This window comes from Schistocerca americana, chromosome 3 (genome assembly GCF_021461395.2).
Source record: "Schistocerca americana isolate TAMUIC-IGC-003095 chromosome 3, iqSchAmer2.1, whole genome shotgun sequence".
Taxonomy (NCBI): Eukaryota; Metazoa; Arthropoda; class Insecta; order Orthoptera; family Acrididae; genus Schistocerca; species Schistocerca americana.
The window spans coordinates 773,902,431-773,917,660 of record NC_060121.1 but is presented as its reverse complement, the minus strand read 5'-3'; the positions used below and the strand labels follow the sequence as shown (position 1 = coordinate 773,917,660).

Here is a 15,230-nt window from a genome sequence, read left to right as displayed (position 1 = left end):
TGCGATAATCTTTAGTTCTGATGTCAAAAAGGCACAGTTTCGGTACATACTGATCAGTTGCCTTATTCTACCTTCTTTCTTTAGGAAATCTCTCTATCGGATGCTGAGGGAGCTGCAGGCACGAACATTATTGAGCATATCTGGGGTGCCTTGCAGCGTGCTGTTCAGAAGAGATCCGCACCACCTCGTACTCTTACGGATTTATGGTTAGCCCCGCAGGATTCATAGAGTCAGTTCCCTCCGGCACTACTTCAGACATTATTCGAGTCCATGCCACGTCGTGTTGTTGCGGCAGTTCTGAGTGCTTGCGAGGGCCCTACACGACATTAGGCAGTTGTACCAGTTTCTTTGGCTCTTCAGTGTATACAAGTTATGCAGCAGAAGCTCTACGAAGCTGTTCGCAGATGATGCTGTTGCCTGTAGGAAAGTTGAAATATTTGAAGAATGTAGTGACTTGTAACGTATTCCGCAAAAGTAGACGGAAAGATCCACTAATATTCGATTATGCTCTTGATGATAAATCACCCAAAAAAAAAAAAAAAAAGCGTATGAGTCACCGTCTGGATCGACGTAAAGTTGACTGACGACATAAAACAAACTGTAGAAAAAGCAGATGTCAGACCGAGGTTCTTTGGAAGACTCTAAAGGAAATGTAGTTTATCCACGAAACAACTGGCTTCCAAAACACTTGCAAAACCAGCTATTTGAGTATTGCTGGTGACTTCGGGACCCTTACCATGTTATGTTAGTAGAAGAGACTGAGAAGATGCAACGAGGAACAACACGTTTCGTCACTTTTTTGTCATCAGTATTATGGCTGGTTTGATGCGGCCGCCCGTATTTTCACCTCATAGTAGCACTTGCATCCTGCATCCTAAGTTATTTACTGGATACATCCAAATCTCTGTCTTCCCCTGCAGTTTCTCGACGGCTCCCTCGCGTACGATAGAGGTTACTTCCTGATGTCTTAGCAAATGTCCTACCATCCTGTCCCTTCACCTTGTCAGTGTTTTCCATGAATTCCTTTCCTCACCGATTCTCCGGAGAACCTCCTCATTCCTTACCTTATCACTACATCTCAAATGCTTCGATTCTCTCCTGTCCCGTTTTCCCGCAGTCCATGTTTCATTATCATACAATGCTGTGCTCCAAAGGTGTATTCTAAGAAATTTCTTCCTCAAATTAATACCTATGTTTCATAATAGTCGACTTCTCTTGGCCAGGAACGCCCTTTTTTCCAGTGTTAGTCTGCTTTTTATGTCCACCTTGCTCCGTTCGTGATGGGTTATTTTGCTGCTTAGGTAGCAGAATTACGTAACTTCATCTGCCTCGTGATCGCCAATTATTATGTTACGTTTTTCGCTCTTCTCATTTCTGCTACTTATCATTACTTTTGTCTTTCTTCGATTTACTGTCAATCTGTATTCTGCACTCATTATACTGTTCATATTACTCAACAGATCCTGTAATTCTTCTTTATTTTCGCATTAAGATAGCAGTGTCATCGGTGAATCTAAACGCTAATATCGCTTCACCCGGAATTTCAATATTTCTGTTGAACCTTTCTTTATTTCCGTCATTGCTTCTTCGATACATAGATATAAGAGTAACGGCCAATAACTACATTCCTACCTTTCTCCCTTTTTAAACCTAGCACTTCGTTCTTGGTCCTCCAGTCTTATTGTTCTCCCATGGTTCTGGTACATACTGTATATTACCCATCTTTCTCTATAGCTTGCGCCTACTTTCCTCAGAATTTTAAACATCTTGCGCCATTTGACATTGTGGAACACTTTTCCATGTCGACAGATACTATGAAGACGTCAGAAACCTCTTTCTGGTACCTTTACCTTTCCTAAACCCAAAGTGATCGTCATCTAACAAATCCTGAATTTTCTTTTCCATTTTTCAGTGTATTATTTTTGTCAGCAACTTGGATGCATGAGCTATTAGGCTGATTGTGTCATAATTTTCGCACTTGTAGACTCTTGCTATCTTCGTAATTTTGGAGATGATGCTTTCCCGAAAGTCTGTTTGTATATCGTCAGTCTTATATATTCTACACCTAACCTGAATAGTCGTTTTGTTGCGACTTCCCTCAGTGATTTTAGAAATTCCGATGGAATGTTATCTATCCCTTCTGCCTTATTTGATCTTAAGTCATCCATAGCACACTTAAATTCCGATTCGATTATTGGATCCGCTATCTCTTCCCTGTCGACTCCTGTTTCTTCTTCTATTATGTCATCGGATGAGTCTTCCCCTCAAAGAGGCTGTCAGTGCACTCTTTCCATCTATCCTCTCTCTCCTCTGCTTTCAACAGTGGAAATCCCACTGCACTCTTAATGTTACCAGTCTCGCATTTAATTGCACCGAAGGTTGTTTTGACTTTTCTATATGCTGAGTCAGTCTTTAGGACAATCTGTTCTTTTTCGATTGTTTCACCTTTTTCATGCAGCAATTTCGCCTTAGCTTCCCTGCTCTACCTATCTATTTCATTCCTAAGTGGCTTGTACTTCTGTCTACCTGAATATCCCTGAACATCTTTGTACTTCCTTCTTTGGTCGATCAAGTGAAGTATGTCTTGAGTTACCAATAGTTTCTTAGTAGTTAACTTCCTTGAATCTACGTTTTTCTTTCCACTTCTGTGATTGTCCTTTTTATAGATGACCATTCCTCTTCAGCTAACCTGCCTGCTGAGCTATTCACTATCGCTGTATCTATAACCTCAGAGAACTTGAAGCGTATGCCTTAGTAACTTGCGTAGCTCATTTTTTTTTTTTTTTTTTTTTTTTTTTTTTTTTGCACATTGATTCTTCCTGACTTGTCTGTTAAAACTTACAGCCTACTCTTCATTACTAAATTGTGATCTGAGTCTATATCTGCTCCTGGGTACGACTTGCAATCGAGCAGCTGATTTCGGAATCTCTACCTCATCATCATATTCTGTAGTGGTATCTTTCCGCATCTCCCTGCCGTCTTTGGTTTGTATTTTTTAGTAAGTGTAATAGCGTTACGGAGTTTAACAAATTCCAGTGGCTGACGCTACGAGAGAGGCCTTGTGCACCCAAAGAGGTTTATTGTTGACATTCCGAGAGCGTACGTTGGAAGGAAGGCCACGGTGCCTCCGGAAACGGCGCTGCCGATAACTCTCCGTGTCGCTACACAGTCTGTCGAAGATTTACCTCTTCCACACATGTCTCGCGAAATGACAACGACTAAAATACAAGAGAAATTAGAGATCTTACGGAAGTCTACCAAAAGTCGTTCTTCTCACGCACCGTTCGTGAATGGAACTCGGAAAAGTGAACATTTCAATGCTATCAGAAGTACCGTCTGCCACAGACCGTCAGTTGGCTTCCGAAGAGTAAGTATAAATGTAAATGACCTTAGTGTCTTGTCATGCTTGTAGCGCTATACCGTTTTGACACTGACGTGGTTATCTCCGCGATGTCATCGCCGCCTTAAAATACTGAAGGTGTCATTGTGGTTAGGGGCTAAATGATGCCATGTTCCCATTCCAGTGAGCGGATTACTACTGCCGGGTAAAACATCAAGCCGCCCTTTCCAACAAAGATACAGCACTTCCAGGCGGTATTGCGGGTTGCCGCGCACTAGCTTATAGGCGTACAACTTCTGCTTTACGCGTGAATGTGGAAGTAATTGAAAAGGAAAATTTGGGTTTAAAGAGGACATTAGAAACGAAGCACAAGCTCGAATTGCGGAAGGAAAGAAGCAGCGCACTCTTCAAAGAATCCATCCCAGTGTCTGCCATAGCAATTTAGAAAAGCGACGAAATATTTTCATTTTATTGACCGATCGAGAGTTTGGAACTCTGCTCTGCCCGAAAACGAGTACAGAGACAATAAACGAATCTCATACCTAGCTGAACTGAAAAGCACCTTACCTATCAATAATACGGTATGTCAACGAAATTTCACTTCTTTTATCATAGTCTCCTAGAGGGTATCAAGTACCGCCATTGTATTAGTAATTTTGTAGGCGTGGAAGAGGACAACATATTCGTCGTTGACTGTAGAAATTATTTGTTTCACCATTGTAACTCCGGCCTTTGGGTCATTTTCATGTGGTACTGCAAAACGTTTTGCTTCAGCACATGTCAGACTTTAAAAAATCTTCTGACGTAATGTATATCCACTATGTGATCAAAGGTATCAGGACACCTGGATGAAAATGACTTACAAGTTCGTGGCGCCTTCCATCGGTAATGCTGGAATTCAGTATGGTGTTGGCCCACCCTTAGCCCTGATGAAAGCTTCCACTCTCGCAAGCATATGTTCAATCAGGTACTGGAAGGTTTCTTGGGATATGGCAGCCCATTCTTCACGGGGTGCTGCACTGAGGAGAGGTATCGATGAAGGTCGGTGAGACCTGGAACGAAGTCGGCGTTCCAAAACATGCCAAAGATGTTCTATAGGGTTCAGGTCAGGAGTCTGCGCAGGCTAGCCCATTCCTGGGATGTTATTGTCGTGTAACCATTCCGCCCCCCGCCGTGCATTATGAACAGGTGCTCGATCGTGTTGAAAGACGCAATCGCCAACCCTTCAGCAGTGGGAAGCAAGAAGGTGCTTAAAACATAAACTTAGGCCTGTGCTGTGATAGTGCCACGCAAAACAACAAGGGTACTAGCCCCCTCCATGAAAAGCACGACCACACCATACCACCACCGCCTCCGAATTTTACTGTTGGCACTACACACGCTGCCAGATGATGTTCACCGGGCACTCGCCATACCCACACTCTGTCATCGGATCGCCAGATTGCGTACCGTGACTCCTCACTCCACACAAGGTTTTTCTCACTGTTCAGTCACCCAGTGTTTACTCTCCTCACACCAAGCGAGCCGTCATTTGGCACTTAGCAGCGTGATGTGTGGCTTAAGAGCAGCCGCTCGACCAAGAAATCCAAGTTTTCTCACGTCCCACCTAACTGTCATAGTTCTTGCAGTGGGTCCTGATGCAGTTTGGGATTCCTGTGTGATGGTATGGATAGATGGCCGCCTATTACACATTACGACCCTTTTCAACTGTCGGCGGTCTCTGTCAGTCAAGAGACGAGGTCAGATTGTATGCTTTTGTGCTGTACGTGTCCCTCCACGTTTCCATTTCACAACAGTGGACCTAGGGATGTTTAGGAGTGTGGAAATCTTGCGTACAGACGCATGACACAAGTGACACCCAATCACCTGACCACGTTCGAAGGTCGTGAGTTCGGCGGAGCGCCCCACTCTGCTCTCTCTCTCGATATCTGATGGCTACTGAGGTCGCTGATATGGAGTACCTGGCAGTAGGTGGCAGCACAAGGCACCTAATACATAGTGTACATCCTTCGACATGTATATGTGTCTGAGGATTTTAAACCCTGACAAGTACTGAAGCAAAATGTTTTTCAGCACCACTTGAAAATGGCTCAAATGCCGAAATTGCAATTGTGAAAGAAAGAAATAATTTCTACAGTCAACGGCGAATATGACGTCCTTTAAAAAATTCTCCATGACTGCGAACCGCGACCGTGAGAAGTTAATCTTCATTATTTGTTGGATGCATTCCTGCGTCTGTTTTCATATACAGTTTGCCTCTCTGCTCCTTCCTCCCTCCACCCGGCTCCTAATACCAAGGAGGCTATTCTCTGTTGTTTTAACACATATCTTGTCATCCTGTGCCTTCATCTGTTTGGTGTTTTACACGTACTTCCTTCTTCACCGACCACTGGAGGACCTCCCCAGTTCTTACCTTATATCAGTCTACACATTTTCAGCATCGTTCTGTGTTGCACCACATCTCAAACGTTACTATTCTCTTCGATTCCGATTTTTCGTCGGCTCATGATGCACTCCCAGTGAATGCTGTACACTGGACATACCGTCTCAGCAGTTTCTTCTTCAGATTAAGGCGTATGTTTGTTACCAGAAGATTTCTTTTGTCTACGAATGCTCTCTTTGCTTGTGTTAGTTTGTTTGTTTATATGCTCCTAGCCTCGTCAGTGACGCGGAATTTGGCCTCCAAGATAGCACATTTCCTTCACTTCTGCAGCTATTTTCGTTGTTCATTAGACTGTCTAATCCGTTCAAAAGGTGCTGTAACTTTTCCTCACTTAGAACAGCAATTTAGTCAATCACATTATTGACCGCCTTCATCGTAAATTTTAATCCATCAGAACATGATTTTTACTTCCGTAATTGTTCTTAGATGTGTAGGTTGAACAGTAGAGGAAGAAGACATGTCCTTGCGTTACATTCTTTTTAATCCGGGCACTTCTGTCTTGCTCTTTCATTATTGTTCCCTCTTGGTTCTAGTACATATTGTACATTGTCTCTCTTGCTGTATTTTATAAGAATTTCTAACATCTTGCACTTTTTCTGAGTCGGAAAATCCTATGTGTCGAGAAATCCTATGACGTGTCTAGAATTTTCTCAAGGCTTTCTTCCAGTATCCATCGCAACGTCAGAATTGCCCCTCTGCCGCCTTTATCCTTCCTAGAGCCAATCTGATCGTTATCTGAGACATCGTCAACTTTCTTTTCCATTCTTCTGTATATTAATATTCTTATCAGCAACTTGGATACATGAGAGCTTTTGCTTATTGTAAGGTAGTTATTTTCTTTGGGCTTGTGCAGTAGGAATGACATTCTTCCGAAAGTGCATTGATATTTCCACTACCTCATAGATTCTGCACCGTAACTTGAATAATCATTTGGTTTTAACATCCCCCAATGATTTCAGAGATTCCTAGAAAATGTATCTATACCTTCTGATAGTTTGATCGCAAGCCTTCCAAAGCTCTGTAAACGCTGGCTCCTAAGGCTTCCATATCGACATCTTCCTATCATGTCAGCAAACAGTTCCTCAATGTGCTTCTCTCACCTATCATTTCTATTCTCTGCGGTTTAGCTGTGGAACTCCTTTTGCCCTCCTAATATTGACGTTCTTACTTCTAATTTCACTGGAAGTTGTTTGGACCTTTATAGGCGAAACCTGTCCTTTCGATGACCATTTCGTTTTCGATTTCTTGAGTGACTTATATTGATGTATTCCTCCCTTTTCTTGATCAGTTGTGTATTTCCTTCTCTAAACGATTAATTGAAGTACTTCGTTTGTTACTGTTTTGATTGTGGGTGCGGAATTAAATTAAAAAGAATTTAGGGCTTAAAGAGGCCATATATATGGAGCACAAACGCAGAATGGGCGAAGTTAAGGAAAAAAATCGGCAGTTTCCTGTCCAAAGGAACCATGCCGACGCTTGCCGTAGTGTTTTAGAAAAAAAAACGTGCAACACCTAAATTTATATGACCGATCGAGGATTTGAACACGTTTCAACCAAAACGAGTATGAAGGTAATTAATGATTTTTTTAGTTTTGTGAAGTGAAAAGCATCTTACCTACGAATAACATTATCTGACAACGAAATTTCACTATGATCACGGGCTTCTAAATGTTATTCCTAATTTCCTCACATCACAGCCTGATAATGAGGTGGTTATCTTTTCGTTATTGTTCACAGTTACTATGATATTTCAAAGTCGAGTAACCCACTGCCTATTGTTCGAAGAATTTGCAGTGAATTAAGAGTGCGAATTGGAACTGGTAATCTGACGGAAACAGAAATTGCCGGTCTGAAAATGTAGTCATATTTCTAAATACTTCCATCAGCCATCCGCAGAAGTATTTCGAAATGTTGCATATTCATCTGCAAGAAATTTCCGAACCCCATTCAAAAAGATCGTGCCCATGTATTTGTGATCTTTAGAAAATCAAATTCTACTGGTCGCCAGTGGAGATTCGTTTATCAGTCTTCTGTATAATTCGAAACTGTCCAAAAAAATTATGTCCTTCGCCCCACCGAGCATTCACGTTTCACTCAAGGAAAGCAATAAACTGAATGTTGAGTCAACTGTTCCACTGCTGCAAAACTTTCTACACATAAATAAAACTGCATCCCATGCTGCGGTTTACTCTATACATGAGTAATTGAAAACCATGTGTTTTTTTTCATCATGCATTTGTTCTGAAGCAATTGCAACCAACTGGATGTTACTTAGGCGATTTGCTTGTCCCTAACTCGTTAGCCATCCGGGAAAACGGGAGCTGCAGTTTAACGTGTAATTATTATTATTTAATCCCTCCCTCCCTGCTGTCAGCAAATACAATTTGCCGCTCTTCAGTCGCATGATAGAAAAATTTTAAAACGAGTTATAAAATTGGACATGGCGGCTGACGAAAATGAATATTTGACACAATAAAATGACAGATCATCAGTTGCATAAGCTGAAATATAAAAGGCTGGCTTGTTGATTAATTAAGATATGGACACAGATGAATGAAATGTTTCGTACAATATAAACGAAAGATGAACAGTTGCATAAGTTAAAATGTAAGTACTCGCTACGGTCGCAAGTTCGAATCCTGCCTCGGGCATGAATGTGTGTGATGTCCTTAGGTTAGTTAGGTTTAATTAGTTCTAAATTCTAGGCGACTAATGACCTCAGAAGTTAAGTGGCATAGTGCTCAGAGCCATTAAGCCAATGTAAGTACTGAGGTGCCGACTGATTAAAATAGATACACAGAAGAGTGATGAGTGGGTGTAGACTGCCAGGGTTAGGGGTTTCATGGGAAAATAGCATTCGAGGTAGGGCGTAAGAGGGTGTTTGTGTGGGCGGATATTTGGAGGAGGGATTTGCGAGAGTGAAGAGGGATGCGGTTTCGTACCAAGACTTAAGAAGTGGGTGGAGAGTAGGGGAAGGGAGCCCTGACAACTTCTCCTAAATCTGTTATGTATATACAGTATAAGGACGGGGAAGGGGAAATGATAAAGTTTCTTTGGATGTTGACACATTCTTTGCGTGGCACGGCGAAGAAAGCCACGACAAAGAATTGCGGAAGAATTATAGTAATGAGTCTCAGCAATACATCACAGGATTTGCTAAGCTTCACAAGAAGAATGGTGTAACACGAGGTAAACATGTAGATCATTTTTTGTTTTGGTTGTGTCACGCCAGCCACTGTCCGACACACAGTAATTCTCTCTCTCTCTCTCTGACACACACACACACACACACATACACACACACACACACACACACACACACACACACATATATATATATATATATATATATATATATATATATATATATATATATATATATACACTCCTGGAAATTGAAATAAGAACACCGTGAATTCATTGTCCCAGGAAGGGGAAACTTTATTGACACATTCCTGGGGTCAGATACATCACATGATCACACTGACAGAACCACAGGCACATAGACACAGGCAACAGAGCATGCACAATGTCGGTACTAGTACAGTGTATATCCACCTTTCGCAGCAATGCAGGCTGCTATTCTCCCATGGAGACGATCGTACAGATGCTGGATGTAGTCCTGTGGAACGGCTTGCCATGCCATTTCCACCTGGCGCCTCAGTTGGACCAGCGTTCGTGCTGGACGTGCAGACCGCGTGAGACGACGCTTCATCCAGTCCCAAACATGCTCAATGGGGGACAGATCCGGAGATCTTGCTGGCCAGGGTAGTTGACTTACACCTTCTAGAGCACGTTGGGTGGCACGGGATACATGCGGACGTGCATTGTCCTGTTGGAACAGCAAGTTCCCTTGCCGGTCTAGGAATGGTAGAACGATGGGTTCGATGACGGTTTGGATGTACCGTGCACTTTTCAGTGTCCCCTCGACGATCACCAGTGGTGTACGGCCAGTGTAGGAGATCGCTCCCCACACCATGATGCCGGTTGTTGGCCCTGTGTGCCTCGGTCGTATGCAGTCCTGATTGTGGTGCTCACCTGCACGGCGCCAAACACGCATACGACCATCATTGGCACCAAGGCAGAAGCGACTCTCATCGCTGAAGACGACACGTCTCCATTCGTCCCTCCATTCACGCCTGTCGCGACACCACTGGAGGCGGGCTGCACGATGTTGGGGCGTGAGCGGAAGACGGCCTAACGGTGTGCGGGACCGTAGCCCAGCTTCATGGAGACGGTTGCGAATGGTCCTCGCCGATACCCCAGGAGCAACAGTGTCCCTAATTTGCTGGGAAGTGGCGGTGCGGTCCCCTACGGCACTGCGTAGGATCCTACGGTCTTGGCGTGCATCCGTGCGTCGCTGCGGTCCGGTCCCAGGTCGACGGGCACGTGCACCTTCCGCCGACCACTGGCGACAACATCGATGTACTGTGGAGACCTCACGCCCCACGTGTTGAGCAATTCGGCGGTACGTCCATCCGGCCTCCCGCATGCCCACTATACGCCCTCGCTCAAAGTCCGTCAACTGCACATACGGTTCACGTCCACGCTGTCGCGGCATGCTACCAGTGTTAAAGACTGCGATGGAGCTCCGTATGCCACGGCAAACTGGCTGACACTGACGGCGGCGGTGCACAAATGCTGCGCAGCTAGCGCCATTCGACGGCCAACACCGCGGTTACTGGTGTGTCCGCTGTGCCGTGCGTGTGATCATTGCTTGTACAGCCCTCTCGCAGTGTCCGGAGCAAGTATGGTGGGTCTGACACACCGGTGTCAATGTGTTCTTTTTTCCATTTCCAGGAGTATATATATATATATATATATATATATATATATATATATATATATATATATATATATATATTCAAACGAAAAAACTACAAAGAACGAAACTCGTCTAGCTTGAAGGGGGAGACCAGATGGCGCTATGGTTGGCCCGCTAGATGGCGCTGCCATAGGTCAAACGGATATCAACTGCGTTTTTTTTAAAATAGGAACCCCCATTTTTTATTACATATTCGTGTAGTACGTAAAAAAATATGAATGTTTTAGTTGAACCACTTTTTTCGCTTTTTGATAGATGGTGCTGTAATAGTCACAAACGTGTAAGAACGTGATATCACGTAACATTCCCCCAATGCGGACGGTATTTGCTTCGTGATACATTACCCGTGTTAAAATGGGCTGTTTACCAATAGCGGAAAAGGTCGATATCGTGTTGATGTGTGGCTGTTCTGATCAAAATGCCCAACGGGCGTGTGCTATGTATGCTGCTCGGTATCCTGGACGACATCATCAAAGTGTCCATACCGTTCGCCGTATAGTTACGTTATTTAAGGAAACAGAAGTGTTCAGCCACATGTGAAACGTCAACCACGACCTGCAACAAATGATGATGCCCGAGTAGGTGTTTAAGCTCAGATGGTAGAGCACTTGCCCGCGAAAGGCAAAGGTCCCGAGTTCGAGTTTCAGCTGGGCACACAGTTTTAATCTGCCAGGAAGTTTCATATCAGCGCACACTCCACCGCAGAGTGAAAATCTCATTCTGGAAACATCCCCCAGGCTGTGGCTAAGCCATGTCACCGCAGTATCCTTTCTTTCAGGAGTGGTAGTTCTGCAAGGATCGCAGGAGAGCTTCTGTAAAGTTTGGAAGGTAGGAGACGAGATATTGGCAGAAGTAAAGCTGTGAGGACCGGCCGTGAATCGTGCTTCGGTAGCTCAGATGCTAGAGCACTTGCCCGCGAAAGGCAAAGGTCCCGAGTTCGAGTCTCGCTCGGGCACACAGTTTTAATCTGCCAGGAAGTTTCATATCAGCGCACACTCCGCTGCAGAGTGAAAATCTCATTCAGGTGTTTTAGCTGCTGTCGCAGCTAATCCGCACATCAGTAGCAGACAAATTGCGCGAGAATCGGGAATCTCAAAAACGTCCGTATTAAGAATCCAACATCAACATCGATTGCACCCGTACCATATTCCTATGCACCAGGAATTGCATGGCGACGACTTTGAACTTCGTGTACAGTTCTGCCACTGGCCACAAGAGAAATTACGGGACGACGTCAGATTTTTTGCACGCGTTCTATTTAGCGACGAAGAGTCATTCACCAACAGCGGTAACGTAGACCGGCATCTTATGCACTATTGGGCAACGGAAAATCCACGATGGCTGCGACAAATGGAACATCAGCGACCTTGCCGGGTTAATGTATGGTGCGGCATTATGGGAGGAAGGATAATTGGCCCCCATTTTATCGATTGCAATCTAAATGGTGTAATGTATGCTGATTTCCTACGTACTGTTCTACCGATGTTACTACAAGATGTTTCGCTGCATGAAAGAATGACTATGTACTTCCAATATGATGGATGTCCGGCACATAGCTCGCGTGCGGTTGAAGCGGTATTGAATAGCATATTTCATGACAGGTGGATTGGTCGCCGAAGCACCATACCATGGCCCGCACGTTCACCGGATCTGACGTCCCCGGATTCCTTTCTGTGGGGAAAGTTGAAGGATATTTGCCATCATGATCCTCCGACAACGCCTGACAACAACGCGTCAGCGCATTGTCAATGCATGTGCGGACATTACGGAAGGCGAACTACTCGCTGTTGACAGGAATGCCGTTACACGTATTGCCAAATGCATTGAGGTTGACGGACATCATTTTGAGCATTTATTGCATTAATGTGGTATTTACAGGTAATCACGCTGTAACAGCATGCATTCTCAGAAATGATAACTTCACAAAGGTACATGTATCACATTGGAACAACTGAAAGAAAATATTCAAACATACCTACGTTCTGTAATTTTAATTTAAAAAGCCTACCTGTTACCAACTGTTCGTCTAAAATTCTGAGCCACATGTTTGTGACTTTTACAGTGCCATCTGTCACAAAGTGAAAAATGTGGTCGAATTAAAACATTAATATTTCTTTACGTATTACACGAATATGTAATAAAAAATGGGGGTTAGTATTTAAAAAAACGCAGTTGATATCCGTTTGACCTATGGCAGCGCCATCTAGCGGGCGAACCATAGCGCCATCTGGTTTTTTCCCCCTTCAAGCTAGACAAGTTTCGTTCTTTGTAATTTTTTCGTTTGACGCTTATTTCGTGAGATATTTGGCCCGGTCACGATCAATGGATCACTATATATATATATATATATGTGTGTGTGTGTGTGTGTGTGTGTGTGTGTGTGTGTGTGTGTGTGTGTGTGCGTGCGTGCGTGCGTGTGTCATACAGTATTTACACTGGTTGTAAATGTTATCACTTACATCACGATGTACTCCCATCATTGCCATGAGATGTCGCTCCAAAAGCCAATTTAGTATGGAACACATACCATTCATGCTTCCAGACAACTTTCCTGGCGTACGCTGCTATCATCGCGTCTTACATCACATAAGTTGGTTGAAAGTGATGATATTCACCTGCTTAACTACGTTCTCTGAATTTTATTTGTGGCCCCATAACAAAACATGCTACACCAGTCAAGTCATCTGGCCGTATAAACTTAATGCTACCTATGCGAAGCTGCTTCTGTTATTAGGGAGGTGTGAGAAACGTACAGTAAAGCTGCTTCCAGCCTGAAGGTGTATACAGAGAGTGCTTACTGCCTGCAGGAGAGCCAGGCGGAGTGCAGCTGCCGTGAGGACGAGGGCGACACCTCGGGCTACGGCAGTGAGGCCAACGACTGCGCGCTGCACCCGCGCCTCCACCACCGCAGGCTGCAGCGCACTGCCTTCTGGGACGCCGCTGCGCGCAGGTACCGCTTACACACATTGTGTTAACAAAAACTTTGTGTACCGCCTGCTCGCAGCGTTTCTGAAACGGATCTGTTTGGTCAAACGCTAAGAATGAACCTCTAACAACTGTACACACTTTAAAGAAGGAAGACTGGGTTTAATGTCTCATCGACATCGAGTTCATTAGAGACGGTGCACATCATCGAATTGTGTCAAGGATAAATCGGCCGTGCCCTTTCAAAGAAACCATCCCGGTATTTGCTTGGAGCGATTTAGAGTAACCACGGAAAACCTAAATCTGGATGGTCACATGCGGATTTGAACCGTGGTCCTCCCGAATGCGAGTCCAGTGTGTTTTCAACCAATGCGCCACCCCTGTCGGTTCCACTCGCTTTAAAGAACTCTGACTGTCTCTCTCTCTCTCTCTCTCTCTCTCTCTCTCTCTCTCTCTCTCTCTCTCTCTGTGTGTGTGTGTGTGTGTGTGTGTGTGTGTGTGTGTCTCCCTATCCCCTTCTTCTTCATCTTCACACCACCACCACATTATGGTGTGTGGTGGAGGGCACTTCATGTAATACTTGTGAGGAAGCAAGTATAGTCTTCCGTAACTTACACATGGGCGATTGGAACTCGGTACGAGGGGGAGGAGTACAAGACAAATTTGCGGGAGCGTATGGACTTTGTAGTAGGAATGAGAGAGCAGACGGATTAATTGAGTTCTGGAATAAATGTCAGCTAGTAATAGCGAATACACGCTTCAAAAAAATAACGAGAGGAAGAGATATGCGTCGAGTAGGCCTGGACGTAGTAAAAGATTACAGAGATATTACATAATGCTTAGACAGATTCCGAAATCAGATACTGGACTGTAAGCCGTACTCGGGAGCAGATTTAGACTGGGAGCACAATTTAGTAATGATGAAGAGCAGACTGAACTTCAAGATACTCGTCCGGCAGAATCAATGTGTAAGGACTTGAGATACTGGAGGACTTAGGAATGATGAGATGCATTTGAAGTGCCCTGAGGCTATACGAATAGATACAGCAATAATGAACACTGCAGTCGGTAGTTCAGTTTAAGAGGAATTGACGTCTCTAAAATGAGCACTCACAGGAGGTGGACAGAGAAGTATAGGTACAAGGATGGTAATTGTGACGAAACCTTGGGCAGCAAACAAGAACTTCAGTCGATTGATAAAGAAGGAAGTTTTGAAGGAAATTTAAGAGTGCAGAAATGTAAGTTGCTTAGGAACACTTTTTTTTGAAAGCAGATAGGCTTTATTCATGATTCCAATACACCGTATTATTCCCCACTATTTTGGATACAAAATCATATTTTTCAACATAGCCTCCATTCAATGTGACGGCCTTTGGTCCACCCTACTTGGAGGGCCCGAATGCCAGATGGTACCACCGAGCGAGGTGGCGCAGTGGTTAGCACACTGGAATCGCATTCGGGAGGACGACGGTTCAATCCCGTCTCCGGCCATCCTGATTTAGGTTTTCCGTGATTTCCCTAAATCGTTTCAGGCAAATGCCGGGATGGTTCCTTTGAAAGGGCACGGCCGATTTCCTTCCCAATCCTTCCCTAACCCGAGCTTGCGCTCCGTCTCTAATGACCTCGTTGTCGACGGGACGTTAAACACTAACCACCACCACCACCAGATGGTACCACTCTGCTGGTCTACGTCGGAG

The 15,230-nt window shown here is 44.3% G+C and overlaps 1 protein-coding gene across 1 annotated transcript in view; it reads left to right on the top strand.

The window, feature by feature from the left end:
- LOC124606395 (putative cyclin-dependent serine/threonine-protein kinase DDB_G0272797/DDB_G0274007) overlaps nt 1–13,583 on the top strand; it is a 63,535-nt gene extending 49,952 nt beyond the window's left edge. Inside the window, exon 4 of the mRNA XM_047138376.1 lies at nt 13,416–13,583. Coding sequence (XP_046994332.1) covers nt 13,416–13,583 — 168 coding nt within the window. The remainder of the gene's footprint in view (nt 1–13,415) is intronic.
- Nucleotides 13,584–15,230: the final 1,647 nt, after the last annotated feature.